This window comes from Salvelinus sp. IW2-2015, linkage group LG4q.1:29 (genome assembly GCF_002910315.2).
Source record: "Salvelinus sp. IW2-2015 linkage group LG4q.1:29, ASM291031v2, whole genome shotgun sequence".
NCBI lineage: Eukaryota > Metazoa > Chordata > Actinopteri > Salmoniformes > Salmonidae > Salvelinus > Salvelinus sp. IW2-2015.
This window is the reverse complement of record NC_036842.1, coordinates 69043384-69062105: the sequence shown is the minus strand read 5'-3', so window position 1 is coordinate 69062105 and position 18722 is coordinate 69043384. Positions and strand designations below refer to the sequence as shown.

General features: G+C 45.1%; 1 protein-coding gene across 1 annotated transcript in view; it reads right to left on the bottom strand.

The window, feature by feature from the left end:
* Positions 1-18722, bottom strand: part of LOC111962434 (semaphorin-4B) — a 98092-nt gene that overhangs the window by 57305 nt on the left and 22065 nt on the right. The window contains exon 2 of the mRNA XM_023985519.2: positions 2451-2868. Within this exon, the coding sequence (XP_023841287.1) occupies positions 2451-2601 (151 nt within the window). The 5' untranslated portion in view covers positions 2602-2868. The remainder of the gene's footprint in view (positions 1-2450; positions 2869-18722) is intronic.

Below are 18722 nucleotides of genomic sequence, written 5' to 3'. Positions count from 1 at the left end.
GAACAACAGTAAACTAACCCTACATGTCTGCATGTATGCTCTTGCAATACTTCTATCCCAGGTAAATAGCCCTAAAGGTTTTGTTCTCCTATGAAAACAAAAAAATATACAGATTGATGAAAAGTATAGCCTAGGTGGATTTCTAGTGCTGCCCTCTACATAACTGGATCCATTGCCCACCAAATGGCCTGTAAGACCTGAGACCATGTGTACTGTGATGAATTGGGTTGTAAATCAAATTATAAATAGTTCACACCCAATGGCATGGGAGCCATCCATAGCTTTAGCATTATGTACATACTGTCATCAACCCTGGCAGAGCATTGGTACGTTGACAAATGGGCTGCATTGCAATTACATATCCTTTGCTTCCAAAATCACCAATCAGGAGCCATATTGAGATCAGATAATGAGAGCACAAAGTCATACAACTCCTGATCCCTATACTTCTAAGTTCAACATGCACTGCGCTGACAGAAGACTTGTTTTGAAGACATTTTTGGATATGGATGGTGTAAGTTTATCTTGCAAACAAATGATCAGCTACTACTTAAGTTAACTGTGTAAACAAACCATTAACCGAGATAAGAGGATGGCTGTAGAAGAGCAATACCTCCCGTGTTGATGGAAACTGTGTGTATGTGTGACATTGTCCTGAGTAAGACCGAGTGCAATGACCTGGTTCATGTTGTAACTACCTCTGACCTGCTATGACTTGACAGACCCACCCTGATGGAGCTGCCATTCATGCTCTGGGATTTAGCTGGCTTTCCTGCCATTAAGTTCTAGATGTGGGGTAACACACAGAGCAACACACCCAGTCAAATGCATGGTTTGGAATCTTTTCATACTACCTAAGCCGTCATGAATGTTCCTTCATGGAACTGTCATTGACAGGGTAACTGCTATGGAATGTATTGAAATGTCTTACAATGATAGAATAAGTTAATCAACGGAAACACAAAAGCATTGAAGCAAAATGTAAAACCACTGACAGGAGCATAATTCTCCCAGTAGGTTACTACAGTATCTTGTACTGAGTAACAATATATCACTAATACCTTGCAGAACACGTTCTCTCTCCCTTTAAACAGGAAAACCATTAATAGTGTGTAAGGCACTGTCCTGAAATATCAGCGGCTTTCCGGGAGCACGGCAGTTAGTGATGGGGGGAAAAAATCTACACAGTTACTGTACATATCGTGATATTATTTTTTACAAAAAATCGTATTGTATCATTTTGACAGTATTGCAATATTATTTTTGCGCTAGTTGGCTGCACCTGTACCAAAACTCCAGTATTTTTCCTTCATAACTTGTTCTCCATCTTCTTTTTTTAAACAGGGAGCCAATTAGTTTTCAGCACTTTTATTTCCATGACTGATCAAAACTCGTTCTCATGGCCCTCTCGCTGCAGCAGAAATATGGTGAGCAATATGTTTGGAACATCAAATCGCAATAAAATCTAAGTATCCAATCGCAATACACATAGAATTGTGAGAGTCGCAATACATATTGTATCAGGGAGTCCCTGGCAATTCCCAGCCCTAATGGCAGCTATGCAAATGCTGTGCTCCAACTCGATGTGTCCCATGGAGAACACACTAAGCTCCTCCACAGGGCCACAGAGTCGGTTAGAGAGGAACAGCCTTGCTCCCATTCGTCTGTTTATCAACACCTTGCCAAGCATCACTATGCATGTCAGATATCCCTCAAAGCCTTGCCTGAGCCCCAGGCCCCTCCAGAGCTCTCCTCTCAGCAACCTGGACCATCCCAGCCACCTCCACCACAACCCCACACTACTCCCTGCTCTTATTTATAGATGAACAACAGTTCTGGGAGGTGGGCAGGCCTTACACACCCGGGTCAGTGGGGAGGGCACACAGTGAGGGTAAACACTCTGGCCTCTCTTTTTCTCTCGCTTTGTTTCTCCAACACTCAAGGAATGCTTGTGTTTCTCACACTATGAACTACAACTGCTCCTGGAGAAACATCACATCAGCAGTTGTCATAAAATGCTTATACAGAAACCCAGTCTAAGACCCCAGAGAGAAAGCAATGCATACAGTATGTAGAAGCACTGTGGCTAGGAAAAAGAAAGTCTGGAACCTAGGAAGAAACCTAGAGAGGAGCCAGGCTCTGAGGGGTGTGTTGGGTGGAGATTATAAGAGTCATGGCCATTAAGGCCGTATCATTCTTCAAGATGTTCAAACATTCATAGATGACCAGCAGGGTCAAATAATAATAATCACAGGGGTTATAGAGGGTGCAACAGGTCAGTACGTCAGGAGTAAATGTCAGTTGGCTTTTCATAGCCGAGCATTCATAGGTTGAGACAGTAGGTGCGGTAGAGAGAGAAAGAGAGAGAGAGAACGAGTGAGAGAGAGAGCGAGAGGGTCAAAACAGCAGGTCCGGGACAGTCAGGAAGGAAGGCGATGGATGACACTTACTGTAAGTGAAGCTGAGTCGTGGAGTGACATCGTCCTCGGTGGCAGCTGCTTGGACAAAGGCGTAGGCCAGTAGGAGAATGAATGCTGGGAGACAGAGCTGGGCCATGCTTATTGTCCACATAGTTCCTCTCCTCACGAGAGGAGGACTCATACGGTTTGTCTTTCACGATTTTGGGGAATTCATGAAGAGTGTGTTCTTCTCCCCTGTGTATATTTCCTCTCTTCCTGTAGGTCTGGGCTCCCTGAATGGGAGACTGGTGCTCTGTTGTAAAAGTGAAGCCGGGCAGCTCCTCTGGGGCTACAGATGACTCTGGGCTCGGACTGATGACCTTTCACCTCACAACGAGCCTTCCAGGATGGACAGCCGCCTCCAATCAGCCTCCATGCACTCAAACCACCCCAGGGGCTCAGCTGAGATCTGCACACATGGACAAAAGAACATTCATTCACATTGGAATACAGACAGTGCAGCACAGCTCACATGATTCTTCTCTTTATCATGGAACATTGGTTTGGAAAAACACTTCATTCGCGCACACGTCTCAGGTCTAACAAAGGGTTTAGCCATAAGGCTACATTGGAGTTACTTTAGGCTGAGTGCACTTCCCTATGTTGGTATTTGTTGGGCATAACTGGATGGACGTAGATTCATTTCACAGCCTGTGGCCATGTCGGTCTGTTTTCAACTGGGCAGAGTGCATCCTTCACCTGGACCAACAAAAACACATCATCTGTTCACTTAACAGGCCCATCAGATCATATTTGACATACTGAGAAACAGAGTTGAGACAAATACTCTCCTCTCTATGGGGCTCTGATCTTTTCACTACATGTTAATATCATAACATCACTCAGCATGTATGGGGATTCAGGTTGTTTCTAATGGTAAACAAATAGAATACACAAAGAGAGATGGTTTCGTAATGATTCACAAAATACTAAGCCATAAATTAGCTCTTCCCTAAGGCATGCATTTCTGTGTGCATAAAGTACTGAGTGAGGTCAGGCTAACTGGATGCTGTCTACTACTGACAAAAAACCCTCAAGCTCCGAAAAGTGGTATCACCATATGTATTAGTGCTGGTTGTTTGCCTGAGTGGTGCATAAGTGGTGTGTTCTTGCATGGAGGCCCAGACCGAGGGTGATTGACCGTCATCTTGAACTTCTTCCATTTTCTAATAATTGCGCCAACAGTTGTTGCCTTCTCACCAAGCTGCTTGCCTATTGTCCTGTAGCCCATCCCAGCCTTGTGCAGGTCTACAATTTTATCCCTGATGTCCTTACATAGCTCTCTGGTCTTGGCCATTGTGGAGAGGTGGGAGTCTGTTTGATTGAGTGTGTGGACAGGTGTCTTTTATACAGGTAACGAGTTCAAACAGGTGCAGTTAATACAGGTAATGAGTGGAGAACAGGAGGGCTTCTTAAAGAAAAACGAACAGGTCTGTGAGAGCCAGAATTCTTACTGGTTGGTAGGTGATCAAATACTTATGTCATGCAATAAAATGCAAATTAATTACTTAAAAATCATACAATGTGATTTTCTGGATTTTTGTTTTAGATTCCGTCTCTCACAGTTGAAGTGTACCTATGATACGAATTACAGACCTCTGCATGCTTTGTAAGTAGGAAAACCTGCAAAATCAGCAGTGTATCCAATACTTGTTCTCCCCACTGTAAATGCATGCATTTTTGGCCTTTCAGCTAATTGAAATACTGTAGAATTTCATTCATTCCTATGGAGGACTGTTTCTTCTAGGGAGTGCCAATATGGCCATCCGGTGGCTTCAAAGCCTCTCATTGGTGTCACGTGTGCTCCCTCTCCCCCCTCTAGGTCACCAGGCTGCTCATTATGGCGCACACTTGTCACCATCGTTACGTGCACCTGCGTGTCATCAGACTCACCTGGACTCCATCACTGCCCTGATTACCTTCCCTATATATGTCACTCCCTTTGGTTCCTTCTTTAGGCGTCATTGTTTCTGTTTCATGTCTGTGTGCTGTTCGAGCTTCTTGTTTTGCATTATGTTCCGTTTATTTATTAAAACACTCCCTGAACTTGCTTCCTGACTCTCAAGCGCACATTGTTACAATTGGCCAATACATAGCATCAGCAATCCAGGGTTTACATACAGTACATCTTTGGTGGACACGGACTACCTTGGATGCCCACAGCTTGTCAATATGATATATGAAATCATCAAGAAAAAACCCACAAAGCAGCTGTTTAAGAGCATTATAAAAGTAAAAGTGAACCACAGAAATTGAGAGTGTGGCAAAGGGCAAGGCCTCTACGGTAACAGAATATAATGTGAACAGTATCCCAATTATGTCTAGGCCTACACAGCAGCACACTGGAGTGGTCTCCATTACAGCTCCGTAGTCACAAGGGCCAGCCCTTTAAATACTACCAATACTCTAGGAGATTGAGTTACACTTGAGGTCGGCCAGTCAATATAAAAAATGAGTAAAGTTATTTTTGGTTTATATTCAAGATTCCCAGTCAATAATGTACCTGATGCCAGTCTAAGGCCCAAGCATCTGTCTATGTGGAACAGGTGAATGGCAGTCAGAGGCAGAATACAGATTCAGAGAGTAAGCTCAATCAAGCGGGAAATAGAAAATGGGGTTATTCTACTGCACACCTGTGATCACGCACTTGAGATTCCCACAGGGGAATCTTTTGCTTGAATCTCAAAGAACATTTATTTTGGAATAGGACTGACACCACGACTATAACTACAGCGAATTATGCTATGAAGTTATTTTCTGCATGTGGCATTTGTCATCGTCTTTATGTTAAACTGCGGTCATTAAAGTTGTGGAGAGGTTTTGTTTACAAGTGGTACTGAATAACAGATGATCAAAATGTATCAAATGTCAGAAAGCCCCTCAGGTTAAGAATGTCTCACCACCACCTGGGAGCCGCAGAGCGCCTCATTGACTATACAATGAATTAATAAGGAGCATCTGGATGAGACAGGATACATGTTTTACTCCAGGTGTCAACACTGCGGAAGGTGTCCCGTTTCCTGTTTTAAATTTATGTCTATTTTACTACCCAACTAAATCACTCAACTGTAAAAATGCAAATATATACGCATTTTCAAAACTCCAACCCAGCTATATTTCTCTCTAACCCCTTGTAGAATCCTAATTTTATAAAACTGGTCGATAAAAAAAATAGACCATTGAGTCTATTGCTCGCTTTGAAGACAATACAGTGTCATTGACACGGCCCACTACCAAAACCTGTGGGCTCTCCTTCACCGCAGCCAATGTGAGTAAAATATTTAAACGTGTTAACCCTCGCAAGGCATCCCTAGCCTCGTCCTCAGAGCATGCGCAGACCAGCTGGCTGGTGTGTTTACGGACATATTGAATCAATCCCTATCCCTGTCTGCTGTTCCCACATGCTTCAAGAGGGGCACCATTGTTCCTGTTCCCAAGAAAGCTAAGGTAACTGAGCTAAACGACTATCGCCCCGTAGCACTCACTCCGTCATCATGAAGTGCTTTGAGAGACTAGTCAAGGGTCATATCACCTCCACCCTACCTGACACCCTAGACCCACTCCAATTTGCTTACCGCCCCAATAGGTCCACAGATGATGCAATCACACTGCACACTGCCCTAATCCATCTGGACAAGAGGAATACCTATGTGAGAATGCTGTTCATCAACTACAGCTCAGCATTTAACACCATAGTACCCTCCAAACTCGTCATCAAGCTCGAGACCCTGGGTCTCGACCCCGCCCGTGCAACTGGGTCCTGGACTTTCTGACGGGCCGCCCCCAGGTGGTGAGGGTAGGTAACAACATCTCCACCCCGCTGATCCTCAACACTGGGGTCCCACAAGGGTGCGTTCTCAGCCCTCTCCTGTACTCCCTGTTCACCCACGACTGCGTGGCCATGCACGCCTCCAACTCAATCATCAAGTTTGTAGACGACACTACAGTGGTAGGTTTGATTACCAACAATGACGAGACGGCCTACAGGGAGGAGGTAAGGGCCCTCGGAGTGTGGTGTCAGGAAAATAACCTCACACTCAACATCAACAAAACAAAGGAGATGATTGTGGACTTCAGGAAACAGCAGAGGGAGCACCCCTCTATCCACATCGACGGGACAGTAGTGGAGAAGGTGGAACGTTTGAAGTTCCTCGGCGTACACATCATGGACAAACTGAAATGGTCCACCCACACAGACAGCATGGTGAAGAAGGCGCAACAGTGCCTCTTCAACCTTAGGAGGCTGAGGAAATTTGGCTTGTCACCAAAAACACTCACAAACTTTTACAGATGCACAATCGAGAGCATCCTGTCGGGCTGTATCAACGCTTGGTACGGCAACTGCTCCGCCCACAACCATAAGGCTCTCCAGAGAGGAGTGAGGTCTGCACAACGCATCACCGGGGGCAAACTACCTGCCCTCCAGAACACCTACACCACCTGATGTCACAGGAAGGCCAAAAAGATAATCAAGGACAACAGCCACCCAAGCCACTGCACCCCGCTATCATCCAGAAGGCGAGATCAGTACAGGTGCATCAAAGCTGGGACCAAGAGACTGAAAAACAGCTTCTATCTCAAGGCCATCAGACATGTTAAACAGCCATCACTAACATTGAGTGGCTGCTGCCAACATACTGACTCAAATCTCTAGCCACTTTAATAATTACAAATTGGATGTAATAAATATATCACTATTCACTTTAAACAATGCCTCTTTATATAATGTATACATACCCTACATTACTCATCTCATATGTATATACTGTACTCTATACCATCTACTGCATCTTGCCTATGCTGCATGGCCATCGCTCATCTATATATTTATATGTACATATTCTTATTCATTCCTTTACACTTGTGTGTATAAGGTAGTTGTTGTGAAATTGTTAGATTACTTGTTAGATATTACTGCACGGTCGGAACTAGAAGCGCAAGCATTTTGCTACACTCGCATTAACATCTGCTAACCATGTGTATGTGACCAATAGCATTTGATTTGATTTGAAATTCTAAAGAGCCAAAAAAGAGAAGCGTCAGAGAGTTGTGAAGGTCTGCTTGGGTACACTGTAACTGTAGCTCCTGCCAAGTGCCCCTGTCCTTTGTGTGGACTGTTGCGTGCTATAGACAGGGCCATGGTGAGGGCCACATCAGCAGGGGAGGCAGCGGCAAGCATCATTAGCCTTCTTTGTGAGAAGCAAATTGGAGTCAAGTCCATCTGACCAATGAGCAGCTGCTGCTCCACTAATCCTTCTGTTGTGTGACAGGCAGAAGTAGAGACCTACACTACACAACTGGCCCACATGTATCAGTCAGAGTTTTGCTGAGGCACGCCAACAGTTGAACTTTATGGGAGTAAGAGAAGGAGGTCCTCTCTGACAGCATAGAGATTGCAACTCTGTACTTCTCTCTCCAGTATGGTTTGAATATACTGAATTATCTCATCATCTCTTTCACAGAAAACATCATACAATTTGCTCTGGTCAAGATACCACGGACCATAGCAAACACATATGATACTTCTGAATAAAGGATTTCTGCTGTTTCTTTTTGACCCCCTTTTCATTCAGATACAATCAGGTTGGAGCAAACCTTTCTGCTACTGTAGCAAATTTCAAGGTTGTGGAAAAGAGCTGCGAGTTAGTTTCCCATTTAGGTTGGAATAACATATTTGGCCTGTCTCCTTTTGACACAATGTAGGGAAAATAATATATCTTAGCGGAAACGAAAACAGAAGTCAAAAACATTCACACACTTCACTTTCCAAACGGAACAAAAACAGACATTCATTCTCCTTCCTCTCTATGCAGATGATGCCATGGTTCATTGTTGAGGTGGTAAGTGAGCAGGTCTACATTTTCTACTAGGCTACAAGTTTTCCAAGGCATAAAGATGCTTTCCTTCCAATTCATCACCAGCCTATCATCTGCACAGAGATGATAAACGTTTTAGCTTGCTACATTACATGCTGACCACACCGCTCTAGCGTTGCAAAATAAATGTACACATACATGTTATTCAATCATTTCACCCACACTGCTCGCGTGCGTCTGCATAGCCAGGCGCTAAAATAGAACTTGGTTCTATTTGTGCCGCTTGACCCGCTGCAAGTCCTGCCTCTCCCATCTCCTCATTGGTTTTTAGGAGCATATATCCACATGGATGATTGAAAGACGAACTGAGGTTCACACTCCAGTCCAGTTGGTAGTGGTAATGCACCTTGAAGTTGGTTGCCAACTGCCATATAAAGTCCAAAGAAGAAGAAGAATCCTGAAGGAGAGATTACTAGAAATGAACTCAGTTGACCCTTTTATCTGTTTATTAATTGTTGGCGTACAGGACCTTGTGCATTTCTGGTAAAATAACAACCTAGGACAAATTAGCTAGCAACAGCAAGCTAGCTAGCTAAATTGCCATGAATGTTTGATGCTTTTCGATCTGTCCCCAAATGAATATAGTTAGTTCAGAGTTCGTTTTGATATTTCAACCTGCATGTCCTGATCGCGTCTGGAGTGGGGGGACAAAATCAACCTTCGCGCGAGGGGTCTGGACAGCATGTTAGGTTAGATACACACAGACCGCATGTGAGAGGAATGTAGACAACACAATGAGGAAAGAGAGGGATAGAGACAGTTCGTGAATGTATGCCTTATCTACTTGGAAGAACTAGTAAAATGATTTAGTCAGACAGCTCTAGATGCATACTAGTAACACTAAAGACAGTACAGTATGGGGAGCACAGCGATAACCTTGCCTGGCTGGCTGGCTGCTACTGCCTGATCAGAGATGAAATGATGACTTTAAGGAATAAAAAGTGATTAAATTATAAAATCATTTTTAAATGTAATACACAATAAATATGTTTTTTCTTTCATAGTAATTTCCTATTTTTCTATTGATGTTTACCCAATGTGGATCTGAAAGAGACATTGGAAAATGTTGGCAATTTAATGTTCACTATTTTTGGCATTGGAATTTTTGCATATGTGAAAACAAAAAAAATCTAAACCGAAAAATAGAAAACGGGATATATTTTTTACAATTATAGAACGGAAACCGAACCGACTTCAAAAAACACTAATCGCTCAGCACTACAATGGATTAATTGGGTGAGGAGGTGACCCATTAAACTAACTGGATTTTCCCAGTCAATCTACTGGCCTTCCTAGTTACATTCAGTCACTCTACTGGCCTTCCTAGCAACTGCCAGAGTCACTCTACTGGCCTTTCTAGTTACTGCCAGAATCACTCTACTGGCCTTTCTAGTTACTGCCAGAGTCACTCTACTGGCCTTCTTAGTTACTGCCAAAGTCACTCTACTGGCCTTCCTAGTTACGTTCAGAGTCACTCTACTGGCCTTCCTAGTTTACATGCCCAGATTCACGCTACTGCCGTCCTGTTATCCAGATACTCACTCTACTGCCTTCCTAGTTACTGCAGATGTCAACTCTACTGGCCTTCCTAGTTACTCCAGATCACTCTTACTGGCCTTCCTAGTTACTGCCAGAGTCCCTCTACTGGCCTTCTTAGTTACTGCCAGAGTCACTCTACTGGCCCTAGTTACGTTCAGAGTCACCTCTACTGGCCTTTCTAGTTACTCCAGAGTCACTCTACTGGCCTTCCTAGTTACGTCAGAGTCACTCTACTGGCCTTCTTATTACTGCCAGAGTCCCTCTACTGGCCTCCTAGTTACGTTCAGAGTCACTCTACTGGCCTTCCTAGTACTGCCAGATCACTCTACTGCCTCCCTATACTCCGAGTCACTCTACTGGCCTTCTTAGTTACTGCCAGAGTCACTCTACTGGCCTTCCTAGTTACTGCCAGAGTCACTCTACTGGCCTTCAAAGTTACTGCCAGAGTCACTTTACTGGCCTTCCAACATGGTCTCAGAGAATTTTGGTTAGGCGAAGGGTTAGCTAACATACTAAGTCATTGCAAAGTAGCTAAAAAGTAGTAATGATTTGCAAAGTCGCTAGTTAGCACCCTCCTTCTGTTATTGCCTTAAAGCTGTGACCAAATGCATATATAAATGTGAGTTATAGATCTGTCATTCTCATTGAAAGCAAGTCTAAGCAACGGTAGATCTGTTCTATATGCGCTATTTCTATGCTTCTATGCAGCTTCTATGCTGCTTTTGATTTAGCGTCTTTTACTTTCAGTTTTGAATAGCAGCTTCAAACAGCTGAAAATACAATATTTTTGGTTATGGAAATTATATTTCACAGCGGTTTAAATGGTTCAAAGATTCTCTACATTATATTTGCTTGTTTTGTCACAAACGCAATTTAGGTGAAAAATTGCAACCAGGAAATGGCGGGATGATTTCTGTATAGTGCATCTTTATGTAACCTTCTGTCTTATGTAACCATACCAAATGTAACATATCATACTAATTTGAATGTCCCAGATTTACATTTACTATGTTACGTCTAGTCTTGGAGACCAAGCTGGGCCTTCCTAGTTACTGCCAGAGTCACTCTACTGGCCTTCCTTCCCCTGCCCAGTTACTGCCATAGTCCTATACTGGGAGAAACCAAAGCATGTGAGAACTGATTCATTCACAAGGCTGAGATAAAAATAAAACCAAGGCCCATAGCAGCAATCCAATAGGGATGAGTGCTTATAGGGAGACTCAGCTGCATCATACAGTGACGTGCCACTGTGCCAGGGAGCCACCATGGAGTTCTTAATGGAATTGTTTACGGAAACATAATTTTTCCATTGTACAGGGAGCTGGAGAAGTGGTTGAATGACAGGAGTTTATTCAAGGCAGAGCAAAGTCTTGAGGTAATCTAGACACATTAACTCAACATTAAAAGGGTAGAGCTATGACAAGTTCAGAGCAGGATAAACTGCTGCAATGTTATCTTTCCCACACTGATTTTTTTTGCATAGAGGGGTCTGACGTAAAAGAGGTATAATTCCCAATACTCGGAATCAGTCATATCCTGCAATACAGTTCCTGTTGTAAACCCTGGTGTACTGTATATCACTGTATTGCAAAGTCAGTCAAAGGATAGTTCTAGATATAAACGTGTGGGACTCATAAATAGTGGTGCTTGTAGTCCTACTAGTTAAACAGGTGCTATGTCTATCAGGTTTGCAATTCGAGCAGCACGGGAGGGGGCAAGGCTTCCTGAATTCCACTGTGGTACTTTTGACTGGAAAAGTGTTGACTGATATAAATAGCTATGGTCCCCCTTGGTATGCCCATCATCTATACACACACACACCTGTAAACACAGGCACTGGCCACCTGCGTCACACACAAACTGGACACCATCTGGGCAGTCTGGGTCACATGCTCCCAGATGTGCCCTTCGGCCTGTGTTGGCCCCTCCAGTACTCTGCTCTAGTAAAGCAGGTTCAGATGGGATGTGTTAAGGAGCAGATGTGATGTGTGAAGTGGAGGAGGTGATGTGTGACAGGGATGATGTGATGTGTGACGGGGATGATGTGATGTGTGACGGGGAGGATGTGTCATCTGTCAAGAGGGGCTTAAATGGAAGATCGGGACGCAGACACATACTATGGACCCTGGGCCTGACGCATTGGCCATCAGGCTAGGAGGCCAGGGGAGCAGTGTTGACACAGTCCTACAGCAACACTCATAGGTTATTTCACAACCAGTCACACAGATCTAAAGATACCACAGCTGAGGGAGATAAGGAGCTGCAGAAGCACTTCCGAGCATAGCTGCAGAGCGCCATTATCGGAGCCATAGTAACTAAATGACAAAGCAATTTAGGAATTTCAACAGAGAGGGAGATATCATCACATTATACTCTGGAGACTACTTCCATTCCACTGCAGCACGTCATCGTTGCTGTTGAGATGACCCTCTCTAGTTTCGTTAGTGAATGGGAACTCTGCAGCCAGCCAGTCTGTGTGATGAGGTGACCGAGGGGCCTGGAAAGGCCACATCTCTCTGCCCATTTCAATGTCTACTCCCCATGCCCAGCTTAGCGTAGTTAATGGTTCATTCCATTAATTAATATAAATATGCTATTTCAAAGACCTTTAAATGCCTAATTAAAATCTTAATAAACTCTTGATCAGAGATGGGGACATTCTGAACTTCAGGTTTTTGGGAGTGTAAGATTCATCAAGCTGTCTTACGACACCGTAAAAATACCGGTTCTGTATTTATTTTCTTAGTCAACCTTGTGTTCTGTTTCTTTGTGTTAATTAATTTCACCTGTTAGTTACTCACCTGGTCTCATCAGCTCCTTATTTAGTTCAGTTCATTCTGTTTGTGCCTTTGTGAGGTATTGTTCGTTTTGACTCTACTAAGCCTTTTCCTAGCTCGTTTGTGAGAACCAGTTGTAGCCTTCAGTCCTAGTTTTGTTTCACCTGCCTGTTTGCTTAAGTGTGTATGACCATTGCCTGCCTGTGACCACGATTCCTGCCTTCTGCGAAGCTGCAATAAACACCTGCTGCTCTCTGCACGTGAATCTACACCTTTTTCTCCCTGAGTATTCATTACAGTATACCTCACCTAAAAATGGAATGGATTCAGCGGAGCTACAGAGGCGCCTAACCCAGCAAGAGGAGCGTATGGAGGAAATCTGCCATCTTATCCCTACTCCTCCGATGCCAGGTATCGCAACCCATAGCCCTCCTTTCTTATGCATGCCTGGAAAATATGACGGTTCACCTGGGAAATGTCAGGGATTTCTGATACAATGCAGAAAATACATTGAGCACAACCCCACTAACTTCGCCACAGACAAGAGCAGGGTGGATTTTGTTGTCTCTACTCGCAGGCAAAACCCTGGATTGGGCCACCGCCATATGGACTGCCAACAGCACAGAACTCGGATCTGAGACCCATTTTCACACCCTGGAATGACTCGGTCACTCTCCTTCCGGTCGTCCTATAGGAGACCTCCTCATAGACCTTCAACAAGGATGCAATTCAGCTGCTGAGTATGCCCTCGAGTTCCGCACCATGGCTGCAGGGAGTGGATGTAGTGAGGCTGCTTTACATACCGTCTACTGACGAGGGCTCAACAGGGAACTTCAGGCGGAGCTGGCCTGTAGAGGTGACCTTCAGGATTTAAATCAATACATTCGTATGTCCATCTCCATCGACCACCTCATCGCCGACCGCCGAAGAACTCTGACACCCAGGAACACCAAACCTTCTCTTTCCATGATCCCGTCCGAGTTTTTCAGAGCCCATGCAGTTGGGCCATGCTCCTCTCCCGTGTATTGAACGTCAAAGGCGGATCCAAGGGTTCTGCCTATACTGTGGAGGGAAAGATCATCTACTCAGCCATTGCCCTGTTCGCACCCACGGAGAGATAAGGGTCCCTCCGCTGCCATGCAGGTAGGAGTGTCCTTATTTCTAAATATATCCCAGAAGCAATTCTCCATCCCAGTATTGATAACCGTGAAGGGGGTTACTAAGTACGTAGAGGGCTTGATAGATTCAGGAGCAGCAGGTAATTTTATAGATCACCAGCTAGTACAAGAGCTTGACATTGATCTAACACCTGGCACCCCTCCCTTAAGGATTAACACCCTGGACGGGCAGCCATTGGGCACGGGCTTCATCACGCACCTGACACAGAGCGTCACCATCCAGATTGGAGTCTTCCGCACTGAAACCATGGAACTCTCATCCCCTAAACAGCCACTCATCCTCGGACACCCCTGGCTTTGTTGTCATGACCCTGCCATCTCGTGGCAACAAGGTGAACTACTGTCCTGGTCTTCTAACTGCTTCTCCAGTTGTCTCAGCCTACCCTGCAGAGCCACCACCATTGAGGCCTCTGCAGTGCCACACAGCATACCATCTGAATACACCCAGTACAGCTAAATCAAGGCCTCCACTCTGCCACCACATCACCCAGAGGACTGTGCTATTGACTTACTCCCTGGAGTGTCCCCACCGAAGGGCTGTGTTTACCCCCCATCTATCCCGGAAAATGAAGCAAGAGAGAACTACATTGATGAATCGCTCAAATGGTTTCATTCGTCCTTCCTCTTCCCCGGCTGTCGCCAACTTCTTCTTCGTTGGAAAAAAGGATGGTGGTCTCCGTCGATGTATTGATTACCGTTCCCCAAATGACGTCATGGTCAAGAACCGTTTCTCTCCTCTGATCCCAGCGACCCTTGAGCAAGTGGGCCGCGCCAGCATCTATACAAGACTCGACCTGTAAAGTGCATATAACCTTGTCCATATACATGAAGGCGGCGAATGGAAGACTGCCTTTATCACCGCACGAGGGCACAATGAATACCTGGTCATGCCTTACTAATGCCCCTGCCGTCTTCCAATCCTTTATGAACAAGGTTTTCCAGGATATGATCAACCGCTTTCTCATCGTCTACATTGATGACATCCTGATTTACTCCCTGAAGGAACACGTGCAAAAGGTTCTTCAACGGCTCCTTGACCATAACCTTTATGTGAAGACTGAAAAGAGCACCTTCCATGCAACCTCGGTAAACTTCCTCGGTTTCGTACTGACACCTGGAGGGGTCAGCATGGATGAGAACAAAGTCACCGCCGTCAGTAACTAGCGCAAACCCACCACCGTTAAGGAACTCCAACATTTCATTGGGTTCTCCAACTACTGCTGCATGATTACTTTCAACAACTTGAATTGCTGCTTCAGCTCTGGTCCTTCGCCAACCAGATCCGACCCTTCCTTTCAACCTGGAGGTGGATGCCTCCAAAGTAGGAACCATACTCTCTCAGCGGGTGGGAACACCTCCCAAATCACATCCCTGTGCCTTCTTCTCCAGGAAGTTATTCCTCGCTGAGAGGCATTACAATGTGGGGAACAGAACTCCTCGCCATCAAGCTGGCCCTTGAGGAGTGGCGCCACTGGTTGGAGGGCACACAACATCCCACAGATTATTGTAATCTGGATTATATCAGAGGGGCCAAGAGGTTAAACTCCAGACAAACTCGCTGGGCTCTTGTTCACACGCTTCCATTTTCATGTTACTTACATCCCTGAAAAGAAAAACGTAAATGCTGCCGCTCTCCCCCGCCAGTTTGACCTTTCGACCAGTAACTCAGACCCTACACCCATTCTTCTTTCCTCTTGCATTATGGAACCGGTACAGTGGGAGGTTCACTCTGCCTACAAGAAGCCCTATCCTCAGACCCGGCTCCTCCTAAGACACCAGCTGGGAAGAGTTACGTACCAGCAGCTGTTAGACCCCAAATGATGCAATGGTGTCACACATCCTTGGGGTCAGGGCATTACATGAACCACTGAACTTCTAGCCCGTAAATTCTGGTGGTCCTCACTGGCATCTGACGTAAGGGATTACGTACTCTCCTGTCCAGTCTGCGCCCAAACCAAAAGCCCTTGTCATCTACCTTCTGGTAAGCTTCAACCTTTGCCAAATCCTCACAGACCCTGGTCCCACCATAGCTGTTGACTTCATCACAGACATTCCTGAATCCTCTGGTAACACCACCATCCTTGTCATAGTAGACCGTTTTTCAAAAATGTGTCGTCTGGTTCCTCTTCCCAATTTACCTAACGCCATGGAATTGGCTGAGTGTATGTTCCAGCAGGTGTTCTGTCTGTATGGGATTCCGGAAGACATAGTCTCTGACCGCGGGCCCGAGTTTGTCTCCCGGGGGTGGCGAGCATTCTGTGACCGACTGGGGGTAGCCCTCAGCCTCTCCTCTGGGTACCACCCCCATACCAACGGGCAGACAGAACGCCTGAAACAAGAAATAGGGAAGTACCTCCGCCAACAATGTTCTGCCTCTACACACCACTGGAGTCGGTATATGGCCTGGGCCGAATACGCTCAGAACTCACTCATGCATTCATCCTTCTGCATTACTCCATTTCAGTGTGTCCTTGGTTACCAACCCCCCATGTTTCCCTGGGAGGCGGAGCCTGGTACTGTCCAGCTGTCGACGGCTGGTTTCGTAAGGTTCTGTATTTATTTTCTTAGTCAAACTTGTGTTCTGTGTTCTTGAACGTAGCCCTGTCTTTCAGGTGCAATAAACACCTTCTGCACTCTGTGTGTGAATCTATACTTTTTTTCCCTCCCTGAGTATTCAATAGTCTTACCACAGGAACTCAGTAGCTGATCATTTCATCACTGCTGACTGGATGAAATGCCTACTTTGTTAGTAGGATATCAGATGCTATCTGTGAGCTCAGCTCATTGATAGATTATTGTAATATGTGGATGAGAATATTTAATCACCTCTGTCTTAAATAAACCAGCTCTGGTATTCCATTTCCCATCTGTGGTAAATATTCATAACAGATGTGGAGCCAGCAGAAGCACCTAGCTGGCTGATGAAATGTAAAGTAGCTGTCTCTGTCTGTAGCCAGCCCAGGCCTGCGATCACTATCAGGGCTGTACCTATTGCATTAATACCCTACTGTAATGTGGGGGAAGGAACTAGAACTCATCTACCTGAAAGAGGAGAGCAGTATGGCAGACTGCTTCCCCCTTTAAGGGAGAAAGTATCTAATGTGCTGCATGCCGACGCCATCTTCGTGACATTCACAACGCCAATGTCTAGGCATATTCCTTGTGTGAGTTATGACAATCATATCACTAGATCTTAGGAGTAATTCTTGGTCAGTTCTGACTAGAAATATAACCTAGTTTATATTCAACATCCGGGGGGAAAAAAAGATAAAAAAACTATTCCATTGATGTTTGGTAAATTTTGTGAGGTGTGAGCTGTGGTGGCCTAACTGAGTGAGAGAGCTGGCACTCAGCCTCCCTCCTCCTTGCAGCCAGGACTTTTTCTGGGCACTGGGGCCAAATCTCCCTGTCAAAACACATCAGTCAGGGTCTAAACCAGGCGTACTAAAGCCTCTAGTGTGTTGTCATGAAGAAAGTTTCATAAGATGGTGAATGCAGATGGATTGAGGAAAACTTAAAGTCAAGAGTCCTTTTCTCTATTCGTTCTTCAACTACTCTTGATGTACTTCACTGTAAGCTGATCTACTTTTAGGAGGCCCCTGTTGCTTCAGTTGACGTCACCTGATTATTTTCCACAGTATGTGTTGCTCTTGTCACTCATTGTCTTGTGCATAGGAACACCTCTACTTCCTCCTCACTATATCACATGATATACTGAACAAAAATCTAAAACGTAAAGTGTTGGTTAAATGAGCTGAAATAAAAGATCCCAGAAATGTTCAATTTCTCTCAAATTTTGTGAACAAATTTGTTTGCATATCTCTTTTGCCAAGATAATCCCTCCAACTGACAGGTGTGGCATATCAAGAAGCTGATTAAACAGCATGATCCTTACACAGATACGCCTTGTGCTGGGGACAAAAGGCCACTCTAAAATGTACAGCTTTGTCACACAACTCAATGCCACAGATGTCTCAAGGTTTGAGGGAGCTTGCAATTGGTATGCAGACTGCAAGAATGTCCACCAAGGCTGCTACCAGATCATTTAATGTTAATTTATCTACCATAAGCCGCCTTCAACGTCATTTTAGAGAATTTGGCAGTATGTCCAACCGGCCTCACAATTGCAGAACCCCACCAGCCTAGAACCTCCACATCCGGCTTCTTCAGCTGCGGGATCATCTGAGACCAGCCACCCGGACAGCTGATGAAACTGTTGGTTTGCACAACCGAAGAATTGCTGCACAAACTGTCAGAAACCATCTCAGGGAACCTCATTTGCTTTCTTGTCGTTCTCACCAGGATCTTGACCTAACTGCAGTCCGGCTTAATAACTGACTTCAGTGGGCAAATGCTCACCTTCAATGTCTGGAGAACACTGGAGAAGTGTGCCCTTCACGGATGAGTCCTGGTTTCAATAATACCGGGTAGAAGACGGACAGCGTGTATGGCGTTGTGTGGTTTGCTGATGTCAACGTTATGAGCAGTGCCCCATGGTGACGGTGGGGTTATGGTATGGGCAATCATATGCTACGGACAATGAACACAATTGCATTTTATCGAAATTTGAATGTACAGAGATACCGTGACGAGATCCTGAGGCCCATTGTCGTGCCATTAATCTGCCGCCTCATGTTTCAGCATGATAATGCATGTCACAAGGATCTGTACACAATTCCTGGAACCTGACAATGTCCTAGTTCTTCCATGGCCTGCATACTCAAAGGACAAGTCACCCATTGAGCATGTTTAGGATGCTCTGGATCGACGTGTACGACACCGTGTTCTAGTTCCTGACAATATCCAGCAACTTCGCACAGCCATTGAAGAGGAGTGGGACAACATTCCACAGGCCACAATCACCAGCCTGATCAACTCTATGCGAAGGAGATG